Source organism: Amia ocellicauda, chromosome 9 (genome assembly GCF_036373705.1).
Source record: "Amia ocellicauda isolate fAmiCal2 chromosome 9, fAmiCal2.hap1, whole genome shotgun sequence".
Classification (NCBI taxonomy): domain Eukaryota; kingdom Metazoa; phylum Chordata; class Actinopteri; order Amiiformes; family Amiidae; genus Amia; species Amia ocellicauda.
Window position 1 is genome coordinate 29,869,190 of NC_089858.1, and position 24,431 is coordinate 29,893,620.

General features: G+C 39.5%; 2 protein-coding genes across 6 annotated transcripts in view; one reads left to right on the forward strand and one right to left on the reverse strand.

The window, feature by feature from the left end:
• Positions 1-7,407, reverse strand: part of LOC136759166 (E3 ubiquitin-protein ligase RNF182) — a 28,598-nt gene extending 21,191 nt beyond the window's left edge. For all 3 annotated transcript variants that reach the window (XM_066714040.1, XM_066714041.1, XM_066714039.1), the window contains exon 1: positions 7,282-7,407. The gene's annotated coding sequence lies outside the window, so the exon portion shown is untranslated. The remainder of the gene's footprint in view (positions 1-7,281) is intronic.
• Positions 1-24,431, forward strand: part of cep89 (centrosomal protein 89) — a 134,857-nt gene that overhangs the window by 99,642 nt on the left and 10,784 nt on the right. For all 3 annotated transcript variants that reach the window (XM_066714036.1, XM_066714038.1, XM_066714037.1), the window contains one exon: positions 7,403-7,572. In XM_066714036.1, coding sequence (XP_066570133.1) covers positions 7,403-7,572 — 170 coding nt within the window. The remainder of the gene's footprint in view (positions 1-7,402; positions 7,573-24,431) is intronic.

A 24,431-nucleotide genomic window follows, 5' to 3' on the forward strand; every position in this document is an offset into this window, starting at 1 on the left:
CAGCAGTTACACAGCAATGTCTAAGCAATAGGTTCTCGTCAAGTCATCAGTAAGGCAGTGTTTAGTGGAGAGCCTGTCTGAATGATTTCAGAGAGGCAATCACTCTCCAAAAGTTATGCAAAAAAAACAAAGCAATATAGCTGCTGGAGCGACACTTTAGCCATGATGTATATTCCAATTCTCCTTCAATCAAGGAGAAAGGCAAGAGGGATGATAGGCTTTAAGATGCTAAATTGTAAAAAAAAAAAAGAATTTAAAAAAGATAAAGGCTAATCTGTAATGGCTTGCTCCAGACTGTCAGTCTAGACGAGCATTGTAAACACTTGAAGGTGGTAGTTTATCTACCTTCTCTCCTAGTGTAGGTAATGACTTTGGGGTGGCATGTCAAACCTCAGAATGGTTTTCTATGATTAGGTGTTACTTTCCATTACGTCCTGAATCCCATCAACTGGCTGCAGCAATAACTTTTTTATTTTATATATTTTTCCAGTTCTCTTCCGGCACAAAACTTTGCACGTCGTTATTTTTGTCTTGTATGTAAATCTAGTTGTCCAAGGAAGATGGAGGTGGTTCCCAAACACCGGTCCATTGCACACTAGTCTATTTCCTCCTGCATCCTCTCATCTCAAATGAAGATTAAAACCCCATCAATATATTATGAAAATAATTAAAAATGCTTTTTGTGTTTTTCATTGGTATTGCGTTATTATTTGCCGTTGTTTTTCCTTTATACGAGTTCATGTGTGTATGTTTTAAATGCAATAAAATGTAGCTGGGTTTTACAGTTCATATCGTGGTGATCTGCAATACTCTTCACCACAAATATCTGGGCGGCAGTGTGAAAACGGTTTGGGAACAGGTGCTGCAGTGTACAGGTAAACCTGAGGGAATTATAAAATGCAGCAGGGACATGGAACTGCAGAAGTACATCACTTTGTGTAGATAGACTGAGATTATAGACTTTTTCCCTTACCAAATACAGGAAGGTGATTATTGGTCTTATTTGCATATCTGGAAACCATAAAGAAAATAGGCTAGGATTTCTGTAGGTGCACAACTCCACACTGGGAAGCCATCCTACCCCAAATTAGAGAAAAAGGTGTCATAGCCTTCCTCTTACAATTTGCCACTGGTCTGGGTCATAGCCTTTTACAAAAGAGGTAAATTAGCAATTGGGGTGATTCTGAAGCTCAAAGAATGCCATAAGAGGCAGGTCCTGAACAGGGGCAGTTAGAATAATTTAATTTAGTTTTTCAAACTTCTTACCAGGATGGACAAAGGTCAGCGAATATGTTCCACTTCATCAAGCATGAGCCATAAGTGCAAATACTGTTAGGATAGGAAACAGGAGGCACAACGTTGCCAGGCACTTACATACTCCCTTCAGGAAATGGCTGGGTGATATTAAGTGATGCATCAGTCCAGCATGTTTTCATTCATTCATTCAGTCTAGGCAAAGGCAACTCAATAGAATCAAATGGAACTGTCAAACCCTCCAAGTAAATAAGTGCTTTTTTTACTCTTTTTACTTTACTAAGTGCTTTTACTAGTTATAAATCTAAAAGTCAAATGATTTGTAACTGCTGGCCTCTTCTGCTTTTTGCTACCATACTGTCACAACAAGGAGGCATCTGTTTTCCCAGTCTTGAGAATTTGTTGCTGTTGGGTAGCCTATACAACATAATTAATCAGGGCTTTCCAGGACTAGAGTTAAACACTACTGCCTGGAGTATTAGAGAGTGAGACTACAGCATCTAGAACTGCTAGCATGTTGAACTCATTTCTCAATAGGACGTGGGTGTGGCTTGCACAAGAGGTCCAGTCTCCAGGGCTGTCTTCTACTAATCGCCTATTATAGAAGTAATCTTGAGTTCCAAGATGTTAGGAATACTATCTTAGGGAGTCTGACACAACAGGTCATGTCGTGCAGATGTTCTTTAATTCTGTGAAAAATGGCAGTAGTGACTAGTTAAATAATTAAGGAATCAAATCAAGTAGTTATGAACTTGTAGAATAAATGTATGCAGAAGAACACACACAAAGCAAAAAATCATTCCACATTTAGTATCATATCCTGTTTATCATAAAACCACTGCATTTATACAGAATATATTTGGGCATGGAAACAGGAAAAATATACATCAGTAAAAGATATAACAGAATAATTGAATTTAGTCCTACAAACTGAGAAAATTGGTACATACCCTTCGCTGTCAGAAGTACCAAGATGTACAGAGCAAAAAGGAATTGTGATTGTTAAGCCCAATAAACCCATACACTCCACTCAGACAGTAGCCTAATTATATATCTTGGGATCTCTGCTTTACTGAACAAAAGAGGAATTCTTCTGAGAGGTATAACGGTATGAGCTAGTTTCACTTTCCTTTTTCTAGGAAATTGCAGCTTTGGTATTGAGTTATTTGTTGCCCAATCTCTGTGCCTCAAACTAACAGGTGTTAAAAACAACACCATTTATACCCCAAATAAGACACTTGTATGTTTACAAGTGAATGTAATTCCACAACACACTCAAAGTGAGGGGGAAATAATATGAACTTATATTGGATGCAAAGTGGTGTTTTCTTAATTTATCTTCCAATAAAAACATAGTTTTTGAGTGTTCTTTAGAATTAAGGTACCTGACAAAAACATTTTTTGATAAATTAGCCTGGCTAACGGTACTAACTTTCTAAGCTTTTGTGTATGTGTGTTTACACTAACTTAACCAAGCTGAAACAGCACCATGACGACTCCTTAATATATCTAAACTGCTTTAGAGCTGAAGCTATGGGGTTATGACATGCCTCATAGTTTGTTTACCATACTTACTTTATAGGATGTGTAATACAGCTATTGGTGTTTATTTGCTTTAAATGGTGTATGTTTATTGTGGTTAATCTAATCTTTTAGCAAGTTCGGAGCATTTGCGATTGACTGCATTAAAAAAAATAAAACGCAATGGAACATCTTGCGTCGGACTGTCACATAACCACCTGCCCTAATAAATAAATGAAATTAATAAATGCATCTATGAAACTGCAGCATTAAAATGGTGTCAGTAGAAAGTACAGTGACTGTGATGAAAGGAAACCATTGACAAAAAATCTTGACAAGGAGAAACTATGGTTAACTTGGCTATCAATATAGGCCTTATATACAGCTCTGGAAAAAATTAAGAGACCACTGCAACATTATCAGTTTCTCTGGTTTTACTATTAATAGGTATGTGTTTGGGTAAAATGAACATTTTTGTTTTATTCTATAAACTACTGACAACATTTCTCCCAAATTCCAAATAAAAATATGAATCGAATGGAATGGCTGCCATACATGTAGAGATACTGATTTAAGAAAAAAATTGCAGTGGTCTCATAATGTTTTCCAGAGCTGTATTATTCGTGTGTATGTGTGTATCTTAAATATATAAACATTTATTAAATATTATATATTTTAAACCGGAAGCCATTAAGTAGTGAAACTAGCTGATGCACACCAAGCTGACAGAGAGCTGCCCCACAGGTGTCATTACAGTAAAGAACATTTTTATATTTAATTATTTATATATATTCCTCTGTAATTCCAATAATCACCAATCCTGTGCAATTTCCTCTAAAGACTGGTGAATTTGATCTCCAGCCATTGTCTCACTGCAAACTGCCTTGTGCTGATAGCTATTCCTCTGAAGGCTTGAGTTAATGTTGTTTGATGCATTCACACGTAACACTCTCTCACAATGCCCAACCCTGAAGATGAATGCTTAGCTTTGTTTCTCAAGAATTATTGCCTCCCTGTTCTGCACAGGTTTCCCCAGCACTGAAATTATAGTAAGGGTCCACATTTGGCAGGTCCGATAAGATAGTAATGCATGGCTTTGTCTGGGATTTGTGCAGCAAGTGACCTGAAGCTTTCCCAGAGCAATGACAATAACTTTGTCTTATGTGGGCATAACTGCTTTTTTTTGGTTTGTCTAGTGTTGCTCCATGATTCACATATTAATCAACAGGTGGTGGGTGATACCTTAAGGGACCGAAGGAATAGGCCAAGCATTGGTTCCTCAAGATAAGATTAATAAACATTCCACAGCCGTTCCCATCCAGAATACTTTCCAATTGCAGCCCTTCGCTTTAGATTAGTTTGATTTCTTTGTCATTCTCTCTTTCTTTCTTAGTTTTTGTTGTGTGAGGAAAAGAAAATGGTTTGTAGCCTTGCAGGGATTTTAAACCGGAAAGGAAACTCCCAGAGTACCAGTGTACCACCAAGGGAAAACCTCTACAGCAAGAGCATTTCGTGCCAAGAAATTCTGGCCTCTCATTCGGAGTCTGATAATGATCCATTTTAATGAATGAGCTTTGTTGCCTGATACCTGGGGCTATACCAACACACCTGCTTATTTGAATTATGGCCAGATTGAACCCAGGCCTCCACAATTGAAAGGTCAGCATTAGAACACTACCCCAACAATATTCCTTATTCCTGCTGCAGTGCCAACTGATTAATTTAGCAGTGAGTGCATTTTCATTTTTTTTGTTCAAAAGAAGGTCTAATTATTTTCTCCCAAGCAACGCTTCCCCAATTGGCTGCCACCACACTGGCAGTGCTCAATCAATTGTATGCCACTTCCTGGGACCTCCTGGGCATAGCCAGTAATGACATCAGCTGAATTGGAGAACAACTCGTCCACCCTATGGAACAAAACCTACAGAACTACAACATGAAACGCATTGGAATTAATGGAATTAACATTGGGCAGTTGCTTATGGGGGGCTGTTGTCCCTCTTTATTAGTTTAAATGGAGAAAGAACCAGTGTATTGACTGACCTAAATAAATTCTGCTTGTATCGTATTTTTATTTTATTGTATTCAAGACACCTGCTGGATACATTTTAACAAGTGTTCTGCAGAAATTCCAAGATTACACCTTTTAGGCCATGCAGCCTGTATTTAAAATGTATACCACTCGCCACACTGCAGTGTCTGTCTAATTAATAATATAGAAGGAGATCCATTTTGAATTTAAAATGAATCAGGGGGAAATGTCAAAGAGTTTGCAAAGACTGTGACATGAATGCGATTGTAAATGTGAAATGAGGGTCCTCTGTAAAGTGGCGTAGGTCATACATGTGCTTCAGGCAATCACGTGTCTCTGAGTCTGACTCATAACTGGAGTATTAGGTTCATGTCAAAATAACACACTGTCCTTATGTGCAGTATATAGATTTTTTCCATCAGACTAATTTCATTCAGAAAAACACATATATATATATATATATATATATATATATATAGAACATATGGAAACTTTTATAGTTCTCGTCTCTTTCATATCTGTATGCTGCTGCGCTGTGCCGTTTCACACTTTTCAAAACTGTAAATATTCACACAGACTGATCTGACTGATGTGATGATTTCTCTTAAGTCAAGAGTGATTATTGTCCTTTGGAGAATAGCTATTCATCAGACCAAACACACTACTGACTCTCGGATTGAGCAGCACTAAGGAAATAGATTAATTAATAACAGTGAATATCTTGTCAAATAGAGAGCATGTTGTGGGGTATGCCAGTAAAGATTTTTTTTTTTTTTTTTTTTTAATGCTCTTCTGGAATTTTTAAATGATCGCTGCTCCACTTCCTATATATGTTGTATCCAAGAATAGTTACCAAGTCCAAATGATTTTTGGTCTCCCTCTATAATCCTGACTAACATTGATTGCTGGACAAGGAGGTACAAAATTTCTCTAATGAATCACACAGCTTCAGTAATTCACAGCTCTGTTGTACTGACTGCCAGGAAGAGAACACAGTGACTGTCTCTTGGCATGCAGCACTGCCATCAATGGGAGCAGTATTCCCGATGGTGCCATTCAAAGAAGTAGAAACAGACTGAACACAATATAGGCTACACTGCTCTATTGTTTTGTCCTTTGATCTTAAACATCTCATAATGCAATACATTTTTTATGCTGTAGTTTCTTTCTGTATTTGGATCTACATCCAACCTAACCTATTTTTTTATGACTTGGGCTGCTTTTTCCCTGCCAATGGGCTTCAAACAGGCTCCAGTTTGCTTTGCATGATTAGAGCTATGAACCCTTTGAACTGCAGTCAATGACACAGAAATAGGAAAACAAGTCACTGCCGTCAAAGTGGCAAAGACAATGGGATTCCTTCTTTCTCCTACACTCACATAAAAGCATTTGCATTCAGTTATTGCAGTCTTCCTCACTCAGTTGATGACATGCTTACACAATCCCTGGTTAACATGCACTTTGTATACACTCCCCAACAGAAGTGTGGAGTAGCAGAGTCTGAAAAAGGGAAATTGTGATATTCTCTTTCCTAGAAGAAACAATACACTAAAGGAGAATACCACAAGAAACGTATTTTACAGGCCAACATACAGGGAAACGATTGCCCCTTTTCACAGATGATATTCAGTTTTTGCAAAAAGGTACCAATAGCTATTATTCTATTTTTGCATCATTGTCCAGGAACCTTGCAAGTTCCATACACACACATTGGTTAGCGTAGGGCACTTTTTAACAGAGCTTTTATGAGAAATTTAAAATTGAATTTAAAATATTTAAAGTGAATAGTATAGTATAGTACAACCCCCCGACTGGGTGTGGAAGTATATTGTCTTTAACCTGTTTTATTAGACCCTGATTACTCCTGTCAATATATCGGCACCCCTTGAAAGCTGTTTTCACCAATGTTAAAATAGCTCACATCTTAAAGTATTCATCAAATCCTCCAGGAGCATTGACATTCACAATTTTGCACATTTGCTTTCATTGCACTGTAGCTGGGTAGAATATCTGTAATGCAAGAAAATAAACAGCATTCCAGCTAACTTCCACCTGCCTAATTTTGAAATCCCAGCTATGTTACTTCTATTCTTTAACAGCAGTGTTTGCAACATTAAAGGTGTACGTTGAAGTTTAACCATGCAACAGATGACTCCCTCACTTCCTATAGAAGAGAAATACAGAAGCATTGTTCTCTGTTTCATAAAAAAACAAGCTTGTCAGATTTTCCTTGCTTCCAAGAAGATATTTAGTAAAAAATAAATAAAAATGAATACAAAAAGGAGTAGCTTTAGCTTTCTTTCAATAGACTTTGAAATGGTTAGTATTCTCTGGTGTCTGTAACACAATGAAACACAAAGACAGCTTAGCATTCTTTCCACACTTCTGGTGGATGAAAAAGAAGTGCTAATCTAGGCAGCAGCAGACTATCCCTCTTTACACAATGCAGAAGTTTGAATAGATGGATCACCTACCTAGTCACGCCTGAATGTGGACATCCAGGGTGTAGCGGATGTTATTCCAGTTGTGCCACTCAGAGCGTTTCCCTGCGCCGTGCTGCCTCTGACTCTCAGCCCCCCTCTCGGACTCTCACAGGTGTACAAGCAGAGAGCAGCAGCCAGCCTGGGAGTCATGGGCCACCGGCTGCAGGAGCAGGAGGAGGACTTTGCAGGGAAGACAGACTGCTACCAGCGAGAAATCCGACACCTCCAGAGGCTGCTGCGAGACAGGCAGGAAGCTCTGGACCAAGTGCTGCAGCAGAAAAGGTAAGCCAGTCACTGTCAAAACAAACCAATTAGAAGCCACCGGTTAGAAACGGCGGGGGGGGGGGGAAGGATGAGGGAGGGAGTGGGCAACTGCACAGCTGCAGGCAGTCTCTCTCTCTCTCTCTCTCTCACACTCTCTCCTTCCCTCTGTCTCTCTCATTCCCGCTCGCGTCTATTCTATCAGGCTCCCCCCTTCCTCTCTCTCTCCTCTCCAATTGCCTTTGTTCTTGTCAAAATTAACAAAAAAAATCTATGTGAATGTAGATTGCAGATGGAGTCCTTAAAATGTTAAAGATGTGGTTAAGCAATTGCATTTTCATGTCTGTTTCATATTGAAGTACTAGGCTTTGTAAATGACTGGAAACTTCAGTATTCCTTTAAGCAGTATTGTTTGCATAGACTGCTTCTACCATTCTGCTGTTTTATGCACGGTTCCTTTTTCTTTTCCTTTTCCTTTTCCTGAAGCTAATTTTCAACTCTTGGTTTTAAAATGTCTAGAAATGTGCCACTTGGGTACGTATTCTGTGATTCTAGTCCGAATAAATGCCTTACCTGTTGATTTAGGTTTCAATAAGCCTGTTTTCTTGTTTGCTTTCTGTATAAATAGCAGGTCAGGGATCTTCTCTGCTTGAAGTAAGCCAGTTTGTTATCCGCTTGTCACCCAAAGCAAACTAAATAGTGAGCAGTGATATCCAGAGATAGAAAGTGCTCAGATGAGTACATGGATTGTCGTCTCTGATCATTTTGTTCTGAAAGAAGAACAGCTGGTAGCATTCCCAGAACGTTCCTGCCTGTATACCTTGCTGGTATATTGTTAATGGTGGTAGGTATTGTGAAAGCTCCTTCTATTCAATATATATATATATATATTCAGGATCGCTCCCCCCCAGTTAATCTTTTTTAGTGGTTTTCAAGGAGGTAGCTCATTGAACAAAGACCCACACTCCTGTCTCAGAGTCAGTCTAAACTGTACAAACACGCTGTCCTAAACAACTAAAGCTCTCTCTTCAAGCTGTCATGTAACCGACAGTCTCTGTGTTTTTTTCCCTAGTTCTTCTCTTTTCATTCTTTTAGATGAAAAAGTAAATGATTAATGAAAAAGAATACAAATCAAGTTCCATCTTCAGCCCCGAAAAGCAGCAATCCCTCCAGCAGACACAATAGAGGACTAAATGAACAGTTAGCTTCTTGATGCGTGACTCTCAATACGAACAGAAGTGTCCTAGGTTTCAGTGCTTCCTCTCAGCAATGAATGGGGAATTTGTTGTGCATGGTGGAGCTTTGCTAAGACTGTGTAAAAATCTATAAGAAACGGATCAGCATTGTCTGTGCTTGTCTCACATCTGTGTGTCAATCTGACAGATAATGTAGCTTTCGTTGCTTTTTTTGATGTCATTTTTGGGACTAAATACCCCTGGCAGACATTTCACCACAATAAGCATCTTATTAGTGTTCTGGGAAGCTTCTGCCCAGACTTGCGAGCAAACGTGGCAGACACATTTGCTGTTGCCCTTTGCAAACAGGAGCTGGTGACTTCGCTGGTCCCCTGTGTCCCCGTTTACCCTCGAGAGGTTGTGATTTTCCATATCTTCATGCAATGCGGCAGGCTAGGCTAAGTGTGACAGGCGGTCAGCGTGATACTCTTGAAGTTCAAAGCAATGCTGGGTCCCTCCCCTAATGCTGAGTCATGGTGCTCTCTGGTCAAACACTTACAGAACTGAGAGTTCAACCTTTTCCCACAAGGAACCAGGCTGGCCAGGGTGGGCCACCACTTCAGTAACACCTACCCGAGACCTATAGCAGAGAGACCAGTGTCAGGAGCAACTAAAAACCAATACAGTTGAGTAAATGTAGGTTTGAAACAGATGTGGTGAACAAATGCTGCTGAAACCAAGACATTTACCCTCCCTGAATGTCTATGGGCATTCCTTGTCATTCGGTTTAGAACATCCCTTTTATTGGAAGATCAGCCAAAATTAGTTTGCTGTACTCCTTTGTATTCCATAAGGCTTTGCCAAAACATAGACCTTACCCTCCACTCCAGCATCAGAACTAGATAATTCCCTTTTCTCACTGACTGTTATTGGGTTTTAATCCCCAGAAATGTTGAAATAATTTGATTGAAGAACAGTATTAATATGTTGTGTATCAAACAACCATAAGGATAATAATTCTTCTAATGTTGATATGCTAAAGTAATGGTTTCAGAAATTATCAGGATTCACGGATGAAGAAGTAGGCTAATATGTTTATTACAAAAAATAAATACAGGTTAACCCTGAAGTGAAGAAAATTACTAAGGATTTTATCTTCAGATAGACTTGCAGATTGCAGTCTTATCTATCATAAGTGACTACATCTTGTTCAAATACAGTTTTACAAATATATGTACCAAACACATAATAATTAACATAGACCTGAGTTTATTACTGTTGTTGTTGTGTTTGATGTGTTGATGAGTGCTGGTCAGCATTCTTCAGGCAGCAGATGTTATCAAAGGCATTGTCAACCAAATACCTGTGCCCCAAAACACACAACCTTTACACTGTTTAACTGATTTAGCGGATTGAAATAACCTAAAGACAATAGCTGTACACAATCCAAGAAACTAATAATTAAAGTAGCCCCCAGAAAGGAGTAAATACAAACTAATAATTGCTTTATGGACAAAACTGAATGAACAACATGAAACCATTAACAATATAATGAAAATAAAGTACATTTTCCCACTACACTAATAATAATATTAAAGTACCTTGGAGTATAATGCTGCATTGCTTTCTGCTCCTTCGTGATGGCCTGTATTGGGTAAAGGAAGGATTTTAAATTTAATTTGCATCAAAGCTACTCATCCTTTTCTCTTTTCAATCTAGAGAAGTGTTTTTTGTTTTCTCTTTTTTGGCGTGTGTTGGCCCTGACCTGTTTTTACAGAGAGAAAAGAAGCAGAGCTCCGTGTCACGGAGTGGGAGCGTGCTTGGAAGTGCATGTGCATTGAAATAAAATCAACTGCACAGCGAGGGAAAACAAGAAAGCACAAAGGAAGCGATTGTTTCAGACATTTTGCTTAGCTGTCTCAGCGAGAAACTGAACATTTTCATCCTCCTATCAACTCTTCCCAGCTGTGGCCTGTACGGGTTTTCCACATTCTCCACTGTCAGGACATTTGGTCCATTTTTCTCTTTATGAACCCAAAGCTTTGACCTACATTTTGCTGGTTACACTTGTGATTGTTTAGCAGGATCTTAAAGCAATCGGATTTCACTCCCCACGCAGCATGGTGCCAGTTTATCATTTTTGAATATAAACAAGAAGAAACTTTTCTACAAAACTTGAAATACTATCATGCATATATTGGTTATCTAGGAAAATGTAAGATTCAGTGCTCTTGTATTCTTTGTTGCATTCTGCAGCTCATTGATGAATCGCCTATAAATATGTATTCTCAGCTTAGACAGATATAATGTTAAGAAGAAGATGTTGATGAAGGCATGTGATAATCATAGATAAGCTGCATATATTACACAAAGGTTTCCATGCAGGTAAGTATCGATTCCCTGTAAAGGAAAAAGCCTGCAGTCACAATACTCATACAGTATAACTCCATGGACTGTAATAAAGTATTCTTTCCTGTTCAGTTTTACTCCAGACCACACTGAAGAAGGAAGTGGTGTGATATGAGAAATATCAATCATGACCTCTGAATGGAATATTAAAGTATGCTTACATTGACACAGGCAGCACACAGAACTGCAGACTTCATTCAACCACTGCACACAGAAATTACACATGTGCAGATTCTTTTGGACATAGACTATATAAGCCAGGGGTGCTCAGTCCTGGTTCTGGAGGGCCCCTATCACCCTTAAAGGTCACCCTTGTAGCAGGTGGTGTGATAAATTCAATCCTTTAGAAACTATTGGTGCAATTAGCTGAATACCTGCAGCCTCCTAAGGGAAGAATTCCCTTTGCTGAGCACCCCTGATATAAGCTATATAGTTTATGTAGGCTATAGAATTTATTTATGGATTCAGAGAAACCATTTGTGTGTTAGTCTATTTATGTCTGATAGATGCAAATTTTAATATACGTCACAGGACGTGTTTACAAATATCTCACTAGCCAAGGAGCAAAGCAGAAAAGCCATTACAGGAATTTGTTGACGAATACATGCAGTTAACTATTTGTTTCCACAAATGCAGTTAGAGTTCAGAGTCAGGAATTAGCAGGGGTTTTATTAAGAAGGCCTTCGGAGAGCCAGGGCACACACAGGGGACAGTTCCCTGGTATGTCTCCCTAACTCTGAGTTAAGACCAAGATTTGACAGATATTTATATAGACAGTTGCAGCAGGTTTAGTAAATAATGCCATATTAGGCAGCATATTTGAACAGAAACAATTGTTACTTATTGAGTCATGAAGTAATTCTGTATCCAGGACAGATGTCAGGCTTACATATTTAAGAATACACCCTGTCTGCTAAGACAATGGAAAGGTATCTGTTTGACACTTACAGCAGACACTGTCAGACCTTACTATGGATAGGAATTAGTGTAAAGCACAATTAAATGTATTTTCTGATTATAGTTTTGAATTGTAATTCTACAGCTTACACTTATTATCGTAATCCTATATTGCTATTTAAAGAACAGAGCGCTGTGTTCACATATTCATGAAGTTGAGATATCATGATATTTATTCATGGCTCTTAAAATAAAGACATATACTAGGCTGGGAATAATAAGGATGTGCAGAGTTCAGGAGATCTTTGTCTTTCAGACTAGTGGGTGACTGCAGACTTCAGTTTGACAAACCTTGGCATTAATTAGGAAGCAATTCAACAGAGTGGAACATACTGGAGTAGTGGGCTCTAGTCCACGTGCCTCTCTCTTGCTGCTTTCTCTTTCTTTTCGCTTTCAATTCTTGATGTGCTGCTTTGCAGAGCCATAGTTCATTGATAAAATAAAAGGACAAAAACAACAATAATTTATTACAAATATACACTCACCTTAAGGATTATTAGGAACACCTGTTCAATTTCTCATTAATGCAATTATCTAACCAACCAATCACATGGCAGTTGCTTCAATGCATTTAGGGGTGTGGTCCTGGTCAAGACAATCTCCTGAACTCCAAACTGAATGTCTGAATGGGAAAGAAAGGTGATTTAAGCAATTTTGAGCATGGCATGGTTGTTGGTGCCAGACGGGCCGGTCTGAGTATTTCACAATCTGCTCAGTTACTGGGATTTTCACGCACAACCATTTCTAGGGTTTACAAAGAATGGTGTGAAAAGGGAAAAACATCCAGTATGCGGCAGTCCTGTGGGCGAAAATGCCTTGTTGATGCTAGAGGTCAGAGGAGAATGGGCCGACTGATTCAAGCTGATAGAAGAGCAACTTTGACTGAAATAACCACTCGTTACAACCGAGGTATGCAGCAAAGCATTTGTGAAGCCACAACACGTACAACCTTGAGCCGGATGGGCTACAACAGCAGAAGACCCCACCGGGTACCACTCATCTCCACTACAAATAGGAAAAAGAGGCTACAATTTGCACAAGCTCACCAAAATTGGACAGTTGAAGACTGGAAAAATGTTGCCTGGTCTGATGAGTCTCGATTTCTGTTGAGACATTCAGATGGTGGAGTCAGAATTTGGCGTAAACAGAATGAGAACATGGATCCATCATGCCTTGTTACCACTGTGCAGGCTGGTGGTGGTGGTGTAATGGTGTGGGGGATGTTTTCTTGGCACACTTTAGGCCCCTTAGTGCCAATTGGGCATCGTTTAAATGCCACGGCCTACCTGAGCATTGTTTCTGACCATGTCCATCCCTTTATGAACACCATGTACCCATCCTCTGATGGCTACTTCCAGCAGGATAATGCACCATGTCACAAAGGTCGAATCATTTCAAATTGGTTTCTTGAACATGACAATGAGTTCACTGTACTAAACTGGCCCCCACAGTCACCAGATCTCAACCCAATAGAGCATCTTTGGGATGTGGTGGAACGGGAGCTTCGTGCCCTGGATGTGCATCCCACCAATCTCCATCAACTGCAAGATGCTATCCTATCAATATGGGCCAACATTTCTAAAGAATGCTTTCAGCACCTTGTTGAATCAATGCCACCTAGAATTAAGGCAGTTCTGAAGGCGAAAGGGGGTCAAACACAGTATTAGTATGGTGTTCCTCCTTTAGGTGAGTGTATACATTAATTTGTGTGCAGTTTCAATAACTGTATAACTAGTTTTTTATTTGGCATTACAAGCAAGATTAAACTCATGCTCATTTTGAGAATCGGCCACCCCTGTTCTCTGATAGTAGTGTCTTTAAAGTGCCCAACCTCAGTCAGTTCTCATCTCAGACAGCAGAGCAAAAGATCTCCTTGGACCTTCATTTGTGTAAATGAGGCAGACTCTTGCCTCCAATGACTGATAGCTTAAGACATTTGTGGAGAGGGCTGCCAAGCTGTGTGTATGTGTTTATTTTGTTTTACTCCACAAACTGGACATTTTTTTTTGCAAACCTTTTTAGTGCCGCTTACTGGGTCTGGAAGGAAGGCTGTGTAAATTGGCATAATTCTCTCTCTGTCTTAGCTTACCATTATAGTAACCATGAAGCATTGTGGTTTCGAAATTATTAGAAGTTACCCCGTAGCTACAATTAAAATATTGTTACTTTCTACCGGTAAGTAAATTCCAGCAATGAATTTAAAGTACTGTAAAGTAGGTTTAGACAATGATAACTGAGTATAGTGTTTTTCAGAAACTGATGTTCTGATATAAAAAAATTAAAATCCATGGATGATGCGATAATGTATATACTATATTTAATCTGTAACTGTATAATGAACATGCTTTAATCTACAAGCAAATAGTTACAGTCAGAATATAGTTATTCTGCTTCTGTGTGCTTTATTTTAAACGGATGGATTCCTTAATAGCTTAAGTCGCATCTCTAGAAACAAAAACTTTATCAGAACTGGATAATCCTGATCAAGAATGTAAATTTAAAAGTCAAATAAAATGGAACATTCAGATGAAATAAAAACATACAAACCGAACAACCTTACTGAACTGGAGCAAATAAATAATACAATAATTCCTGACCTCATCTTTTTTTTTTTCAAGCCATGGGCAGGAGAAAAACATCTTGTATGACACTATCAACCATTTCCCAAAAGACACAGTAGGTGGCAGCACTAGGAGCAAGTGCAAGTTGAATGGGAAACACAAATGCACACTTACAATGCATCCGGATGTGAGCAAAAATTTACTGGAAGCACCTAAATACCTGTTTGGATATAAAGTCTTACAGTTGTCATGCAAACAGTGGTGATAATGACCAAAGTAATGTGACAATTATAATTAATCTACCAACATGCACCAACATATTAAACCCAAATTTCCAAATCTTGGCCCTTCTGAATTTTGGAAAGTGTATTCCATATTATGTTATCCCTTGGTAGGTATAGTCTGCCAATTTTGAGTTGTCACTTTGAGTTGCAAGCCATATCCTGGATGATGACACACACACACACACACACACACACACACACACACACACACACACACACACATTATTATTATTAATATAGTGCCAACACTGCGCTAACAGTTAGGAGCACCTGTCCTACTAAGAGCATCCTAAGAGCAATATTATTGTTCATAGCTTTTTAATCTCTTAGCAGAGTAAAGTGCAAATGTTAGCTGATTCTCAGATTGGTTAAACTAATATCTGCTCAAGTGAACTAAACGTAAAACTAATGTATTTTATTATTCAATTTTATTAAAGTGCACAGTGCCAACCTTAAGAAAAAATGCTATTATAATTGAAAAATTCAATTAAAAAAAACAACAATCTCTCAACCAATTTAAGTTTATTGTCATATCCAAGCATATGTTGTAAGGAGCTGGATAATTTGCCAGACAAACTTTTTCTTATTCTCCTTTGTGTTTTGCCCCAGAATTAACAAAATGTAATTTTTTTCTATTTTGAGAAAAAAAGGAAATAAAAATGAAAATAAGTATCGTATAATGAAGAATATAGAGCCCTGCATAGATGTAGATGTTTTCAGTTTACATTAGTAACATACACATGGGATCAATACAGTGGCTGGCTGTTTGCTATTTATTTATGTATTTATTTGTGGGCAATGTCAACTGCATTATGTAGGACTGCACAACATGGGTTACTCATTATTTACATTTATAAACTGTTATTTTCCACTTTTTACTTAGTACTTATTGGGTTAACTAGTCTGAGGATGGGCTAACATACCAGTTCAAAGTAATGAACATCAACACTTCACCTGGTTCCTTTATTGAAGCATTTATAGAAAATCTTATAGTTATAGAGACACCATAGCCTGAGGGTTATATAATGGATGCAGACATGCACATACTATTCTTTTAACAATATTTTTTCTATTGTACTTGCTCAGACTCAAACTGTGAGTTTCCCAGACACACGCCTCTGCTATGCAGTATGACAGGCAGGTCAAAAGCAACTGCTGTTAAACAAGACAAACAGTGTCTAAAATGACACAACATGGCAGGAATGTATTATTATTATTATTATTATTATTCAATAATAATTAATGAATACAGCTGTTGGGTCTTAATATGGTAAATGCGCAGTGACAGGGATGCTCTTTATGGGACATGTGCTGTTATTGTTGTCACAGTGTTGGTGCTGCGCTGTTTTTCTCTTCGCTGTAATAGGAGTGCAGTGATGTAGTTGCAGTCTTTGTCTCACATTTTTCTTAATACAGATCCAGACTAAACCTAGATTGCTTCAAGTCAGCACAGTAGATTTTGTGCCCTGACCTTCTTTAAGATTATTATTATTATCATTTATTTCTTAGCAGATGCTTTTATCCAGGGTGACTTACAAAACATAAGAGCATTATAAGCAATACAGTCTAGGTTTACAAATAAAAGCATAGTACAAATTACAAGTTAAAAATTACAAAAGTGCATAAGAGAAATATACAGTTAATACTGTAAGTCCTACATCCTGGATTTGTGAGCTGATAATTGCAGACAAGATGTGAAGTCATAGTTAAAAGATCAGGGGAAGGGGACATAGGGGTAAACAATATAAACAGCATGAGTACTAACAATGTAAAAGCATGTTGTACAACACAAACTAGATAATGTGCAATTTAACAGAAGAGCAGAGCCCCGCATTGAAAACGGCTAAGTTACAGGTACAGTCTGAATAGGTGTGTCTTGAGTAATTGCCGGAAAGTGGTCAGGGACTCTGCTGTCCTGATTTCAGTGGGAAGGTCATTCCACCACTGAGGGGCCAGGGATGGAAAGGACCTGGCTCTGGAGGAATGGGAGAATAGAGGAGGCAAAGTTAGTCTTCTGGCTAGACCGGAGAGGGCTGGAGGGGATGTACGAAGAGGTCAGGGTCTGAAGGTAGCTTGGTGCAGTCTGGTTGAGACAGCGGTAGGTTAGGGTCAATGTCTTGAACTGAATCGGGGCAGAGAGAATACCAGATGAGCTGCAGAGTTCTGGATGAGCTGGAGTGGATGTGTAGTAGTTGCAGGCAGGCCGGCCAGTTGGGACTTGCAGTAGTCCAGGCGGGAGAGGACCAGTGACTGCACGAGCAGTTGAGTCGAGAAGTTGGTGAGGAAGGGACGGATTTGATATATGTTGCTCAGGAAGAATCAGCAGGTACGTGTCAGCGTGGTGATGTGCTGAGTGTAGGAGAGTGCAGGATCGAGGGTGACTCCTAGGAAGAAGAGGGAGAGAGTGTCGTGGATCCAGTGGGATTGAGATGGAGAGATCAGTAGAAGGTGAGGAGGAAGGGGGAAAAAAGAGCAGATCCAATTTGGAGAGGTTGAGCTTGAGGTGGTGTGAGTGCATCCAGGCGGAGACAGCAGGTCAGAAGATGGAAAAGAAAGGAAGATCTAAGAGAAACCATGGGATGCGATGAGGGGGCCCAGGGAGCGAGTGTAGAGGGAGAACAGGAGGGGGCCCAGGACGGAGCCTTGGGGTACGCCTGTGAGGAGAGGCTTGGGGGTGGATGAGGAACCTCGCCATGTCACTTGGTAGGTCCGGTCGTTGAGGTAGGAGGAGAACCAGGCTAGAGCTGTTCCAGGGATTCCAAGGTCAGCAAGGCAGGAGAGGAGAAGGGAGTGATTGACGGTGTCAAACACTGAGGAGAGATCAAGGAGGATGAGGACTGAGGAGAGGAAGGCGCCCGAGCACAACTGAGGGAGTCAGTGACTGCCAGGAGAGCAGTCTCAGTGGACTGAGCTGTGCGGAAGCCGGATTTCAGAGGATTAAGGAGTGAGTGATGGGACAGAAATGCAGAGAGCTGAAATTGGACAGCACGCTTGAGGGTCTTTGAGAGGAAGGGGAGTAGAGAGACAGGGCGGTAGTTCTGAGGAGAGGTAGGGTCAAGGGTAGGTTTCTTGAGGAGTGGGATGACGGAAGCTTGTTTAAAAGCAGAGGGGAAACAGCCAGTGAGGAGATGAAGGGGAGTAGATCAGGAGCAGTCACTTGGAGTAGGCGAGAAGGGACAGGGTCCAGGGCACATGTTGTGGGTTTGAGACCTAGGAGGAGAGAGGAAATTCAGTCTGACAAAGGTGAGAATGAAGAAAAGGAAGGATGAACTGGTGGTCTGAGATGTCACAGAGAGCGTAGAAGGGGAGCAGCCTCTTGAGAAGACAAGATCCAGCTGGCGGCCTGCTCTATTAGTGGAGGGAGATGGGGAGAGAGAAAAGTTAAAAGTGGATGAGGGGAAGAAATCCAGCAGAGTGGGAGGGGTTGGAGAGCTGGATTTTAAGACCTGTTTAGGACAGTATTGCATCTCAATAACAAACCGAGAAATGGGTTAATATTGGGGATTTTGTTGACAGGGTTTTATTGGATAACTAAATCAGCCAGCAGGATGTGTACGAACTGCATGTGAACGCCAGGACCTCATGTAAGTCTAATGCAAAAACCAAATGATGCATGTTGAACCTACCTTGTGATTATCACTCTGGCTAACTCATGGAGATGATTATTATAAAAGGGTTCCACTCTTCTTTCTGTTAAGCTTTTCTGTGTGTAAATGATACAGGCTTTTTAGATTTTTCAGTTGATAATTGAGACTATAAAGGATAGTAATCCTTGGGGAAATCATGGGAAAAAAAGCCCTATCTAAAATAGACCTAGAGGTTTACAGTGAGGAAGAGGTGTCTTTGTGTTTTGATGTTCCAGGCGGCAGAGTTTGGGTGCGGGGGTGGTAGAAGAGGAGGATGGTAGACATGGGGGGGCTTTTTATGGTGTGTAAGCCGAGCCTCCAAAAATTGAATCTGCCGTTTCCCCTATGAGTTCCTCTGTAGTCAGAGATTCCTATTGTGCCATCACTGTGCAGATTGAATTCAGGAGGCCGGGTTCAGCATCTGTTATTTTTCAGAAACAGATGAAACGTAAAACTCCTGCAGCAGCTCATCTCTGGCCTTCGTCTTATCTGGAGAGAGTGGGCTGTGCAGTTCTTTCTTGATATCCTCCCATGCAGACCTGTCAAAAAGAAACTAACCTGTACATTTAATTAAAAAAATGGTTTTAGGGGTGCAAACTTGAGTGTCTGTTTGAACAAGTGATTGATAAAGCTTGACTATGCCTAATTTGGAAAGCCTGCATTATTAAATATCTCTTCCCCCAGTTTCAGTGTTAAAGATAGCATTTCATTTTTTTACACTTACATTAAATTTCTTCCTGCATCAAATTAGTTGAGTTAAAGCTGAATTGGCTCTGGAGCCTGGTTTCAGTGGTGTTAAGTGAGCGAGGAGTATATGATTCCCCTAAGACTGGAAGCTAGTCCATTGCAACTATACCTTTCAGTAAAATGCTGCTACCGAATTATAAAAATGTGTGAATTGGAGCGATCTCCTCAATGAGGGGTACAGAGCTCAAACAATTCTCCCACTCTGGCCCCCTTCTACCCCGAATCAACTCAAAACAGACAGAGACTTTTGCACCTTATCACTGGCAGTGACTAATCTGTGATCCTGGACAACAGATGAATAAATAATAATAATAATTATTATTATTATTCAAATGTGATCAGCACATATTACTAGGCTGACGTGGAGGCTGCATTTCTTTTTTGATGTTGCAATTTAAAGCCACTAGTGACAATAGGAGCCTCAGCTGTTTGAGCTCTAATTATTCAGCAGGGCCTGTTGATCAGTCTTCCTCATTTCCTCTCAGCTGCCTGCTGTCTGCACACAGGAATTTATCCTCAGCAGCACCTTCGCTGTTAACTCAGCTCGAACAAATGAATTAGCGCTAGACTAATTCTCGTGTTCAACAATAACGCTCTCGTTCTGACAGGTCACTAATTGCTTTTCACCCGCACAGCTGATTGAAAGATGAAAGGCGAAGCTTAAAGTTGCCAACTATTAAACAGGAATACAACACCCTGCAGCTGCAATTACAGCTTTGTTTCCAAGGGGCGGATGGCTCATTTGAGATGCAGCTCTGCAACCGAAAGTAAAACAACAACACCAAAAAACAAGCGCGGCCCTCTTCATTAGGGGATGTCCCCCCAGTGGATCTGGTATGTGTGGAGTGACAGTGCAATTCCAGGGCAGCACAGCAGAGTACATCTGTTTCGCCATCCTCATAAACCGACCTGTAGTGGATACGTTGTTTCAACTCTTATAAGTAGGCTTGCTCCATTTGTATATCCATTTGTTAACTCATTCACTGCCCAACTGCTTTTGAACCCTGTACCCCCAGCTGGTGCAAGCAAGATGGCCGCCAACATTCTAATATAGTCTGACCTGCTAAAGGAAGCTGATCTATTCCTGTCTTGTCATCTACCTGTCAACATATTTCACTCTGTTACTAACCTGGTCCCCTACAGATTACATACAATCAGCTAAGAAGTGAGTGATAAAAAAGTAATAAAAAATAAATAATAATAAAAAAGGCCTATGGAAAGCAAATTGCTTTATCGCAGGTGACTCTGCCAGGGGATGGGGAGTTTAATAAATATGACAACTTTCAAATATTAAGTTATTTATTTTCTTCTGAGAGAAATTGTGTCACTCTTAAAATGCCTGTGTACCCATATTGTGTGACATAGTGATATTAGGGGATAGCTCTCTGTTATGTTAGCTCAGTGCAAGGGGGAAAGCATTACCTAATCCGACTTCCTGTTTTCTTATAGCGTATGTGACATTTTTAGGGGTCTCAGTATGTACAACACTAATAAATCATCAATTAGTCAATTAAAATCATAAGATGTGTTGAATTGTTAACAAGCGCACATTATTAGCTGAATTGTTCTCTGGTTTTTAAATGACTAGTGCTTTAATGCAATAAAACCTGCAAAATCGCATGTACAAAGACTTTTATTCCTATCCAGCTGTAACATTAACAGTTGCACTTGAATATTTTCACCCCCCGCATTTATATCAGTAATTTGTTAGCAGAATAAATATTGTTCATTAAGCTATATTTGTTTATCAATTATGTCTTTACAGAGTTTATCAAATACTGAAACAGCCCAGAGATCTGAGTTAAGATGGGGGGGTTATACTCTGCACTGCCATTTAAGTCTTAACTTGTATCCACAGGAAACTTTATTGTTTTCTCTTAACTGAATATTAACATCCTTATGTATATATGTACAGAGAGAAAAATATATTTATTCATACTTTTGATCTGATCAGCAATCAATAGCCATCCTGGACTTACACAGTAACACAGAGAACGCAAGAAGATATTTCAGTGGATGTAAAAAAAAAAAAAACATAGTAATCCTAAATCTGTTATTACCTTTGACTCATGCTGCCAAAAAGCCATCTGTAATTCCGATCAATTTCCTCCTCTTCGAATATTAATGTCTGCTTCTTACTCTGATGAGGAAATGGGGCTTCTGATTGCACCATGATGAAAGCCATTGTTCCAGTTGTGTGTTGATTGCAGGACTTAGCCCATTTCCAGGAGCAGTGTGATTTTGCATAACAGAACATGACGCATATTAACAGGGCCAGAGGCAATGCCAGCTGAAGTGTCATCCTACGTACACAAAATTAAAATTGCGCCCCGACTGATGGTGATTAAAATATCCCAACCACTTCAAAACCCACCTCCTGCTGTGCAAAATGCCCTCCCTTCTCTAAAATCAAATTATATGTAACTCATTCTCAAGACCTTTTTAAAAGAACTAGGAATGTTCCCCCAACATAATGCATGAATCAGTCGGCCCATTCTCCTCTGACCTCTAGCATCAACGAGGCATTTTCGCCCACAGGACTGCCGCATACTGGATGTTTTTCCCTTTTCACACCATTCTTTGTAAACCCTAGAAATGGTTGTGCGTGAAAATCCCAGTAACTGAGCAGATTGTGAAATACTCAGACCGGCCCGTCTGGCACCAACAACCATGCCACGCTCAAAATTGCTTAAGTCACCTTTCTTTCCCATTCAGACATTCAGTTTGGAGTTCAGGAGATTGTCTTGACCAGGACCACACCCCTAAATGCATTGAAGCAACTGCCATGTGATTGGTTGGTTAGATAATTGCATTAATGAGAAATTGAACAGGTGTTCCTAATAATCCTTTAGGTGAGTGTATATAATACTGACAAAATAAATCAATACATGCATAAATACACTCGGTGGTCTGTTGTTCCCATGGTACCGGGTTCAGTATATATGAAAAGATGACACATTTGACAAATTGCAGTTTTTACACAAAGAGAGAGAGAGTAGCTTTGTTCCTTAAAATTGTGTGATAATGCTTCAGGTAAAACAAAAACAAAAACAAAAAACATCTAATTTGACAGAAACTGGGACAAATACTGGGCCTTTCCCTTTCAGAAAATAAATATTTTTCAATTTAAACATTTTAAAAAGTGTGAACCAAGATATTAAATAGATGTTAATTAATATGTGAATGCTTGCTAACAAAATATTAAATCTGTTTTCAGCATATGTTTCAGTCTGTTTTCTAGAGCTTTTTGTATATTGTAATATATATATAGAAATGACTTGTTTCCTTATATTTCTTTCATCATCATGCACTGTCCTCTGGGTACATGTTATTTATGCCAGTCTAAGCCACTTGTGTTCAGCGCTGTTGTTCATGTAAAACTCACCTGAAATAACTGCCAATGAAGATTGCCCCAATTCCCACAGCAGGTATGCTTTTTTATACCCATTCAGTATTTTGTATTACATCTCTGCTGACTGAACTATTAGAGATCTGAGAAGCAATACATCTCTGGATTCTCCTTGTGAAACACCAAGGGGCTTGTGTACTGTAACTCAAGGAGTTTACTTTTTAATTGAGTTTTTTGTTTCTGACTTTTGCAATGCTCACACAGTCTTTGGGGGAGGCTTCTTCTGATCAGTTCTGCTGTTCTACATCAGCAGTAATGTGGTGTGTGTTTGCAACAAAGGATTCTGAGGCCTAGATTTCAGGGTGATCTCATTCCAGAAATGTGCTTGCTGCCGTCTGCTTTCCTCTTAATGACCGCGGCTCCTCACTAACCACTCTCTCAGGACAAATTGATGTAACAGACCACAACTTCACTGTGTTTGATGTTCGTTCTGGACTCTAATCTGAAAATTCCATTATCCTAAATGAAGATGAAAAAATACAGGGCAACAACACAGCCTGAGGTTTGAAAGCTCCCACATTTCTTTCAACTTTAGTCATACTTGAACTGATACAACCTGCTCCTGTAGGAAAGCCAAACAAACCCACTTTTTTGTGTTGTTGTTGTTATTCAGTAGGCCGACCCAACAGCCCCATGGTCAGCGGCACAGTTTAAGATAGTATGGGATTTTAAAATTCCCTTTAAACCCCAATAGACCACAATGTTTCAATTAAGGATCACACCTTTGCTAAATTCAGTGCTGCTGAATTATCTGCACATTAATTATAATAATACATAAAAGCTTGTAATAGATTTGTATTGGCAAGTATTAATTTGTATTATATTCGGTTTTTAAAATATTAAAGTCTATATTTATCTTTTCTGTGTTAATAATATTTACCAAAACCAAATACACAATTCATTTCCCAATCAAATCAATTATGTTGAAATAGCTGTTAACTCTCAGTCCGACTGGTGGCAGGACTAGCGAATAGCTGATCAGTGATAGAGGTTTGCTGAGCACCATAATTTAAGCACCAATACTCATCTCGCCAAAGCTGTAATTCTTAATGTTCATATTCATGTCTTTCCTCATTAATCAATTTAAAAATTCCATCTAGTCTCAAAGTGTCTTGTTGACTATGGAGCTATATGGTCATGCTACCATTCAGTCCTGTGTTCAGTGTACCTGGTGCAACAAGAGGTTTTTCTCTGTGATCCAGAGCAAAGCAACATGAAACATGTAGTATTTTTTTTCTTTCTTTCTTTGTTTCGCAGCATTGACAATGTGACAGGGCAACGCTTGAGTCATTCAAGGATAATCATTCAGATAAAACTAACAGAAATCAGTTGGGCATTTTCTTTTCTGTCGTGTGACAGCTGCGGGACTGAGCGCTGAAGTGGAAACTTGCTCTTCACATGTCCCCCGGGGGGCTCTGGAATACAGAATAAACGAATCCAGAAAAAAAACATTGATGCATTCAGAGAATCCCCTGGGTGACAAAGATGTTACACTACTGTGCCCCTGGATGAGAAATTACAGGAAACAATTAGCAGGGAAGAACTTTAAAGACCCTGTGTGTTGAACATTTAAAACCTTCTACTAGTGGCTACTCGCTATTTATTCACAACAGATCACGGCTTTATAGATTAACATTATGTACAGTGTTTGATTTTGCCTGGAGTGCTTTTGTATGTTACGCCATTCTGTGCCACATTACTTCGAAAGCATT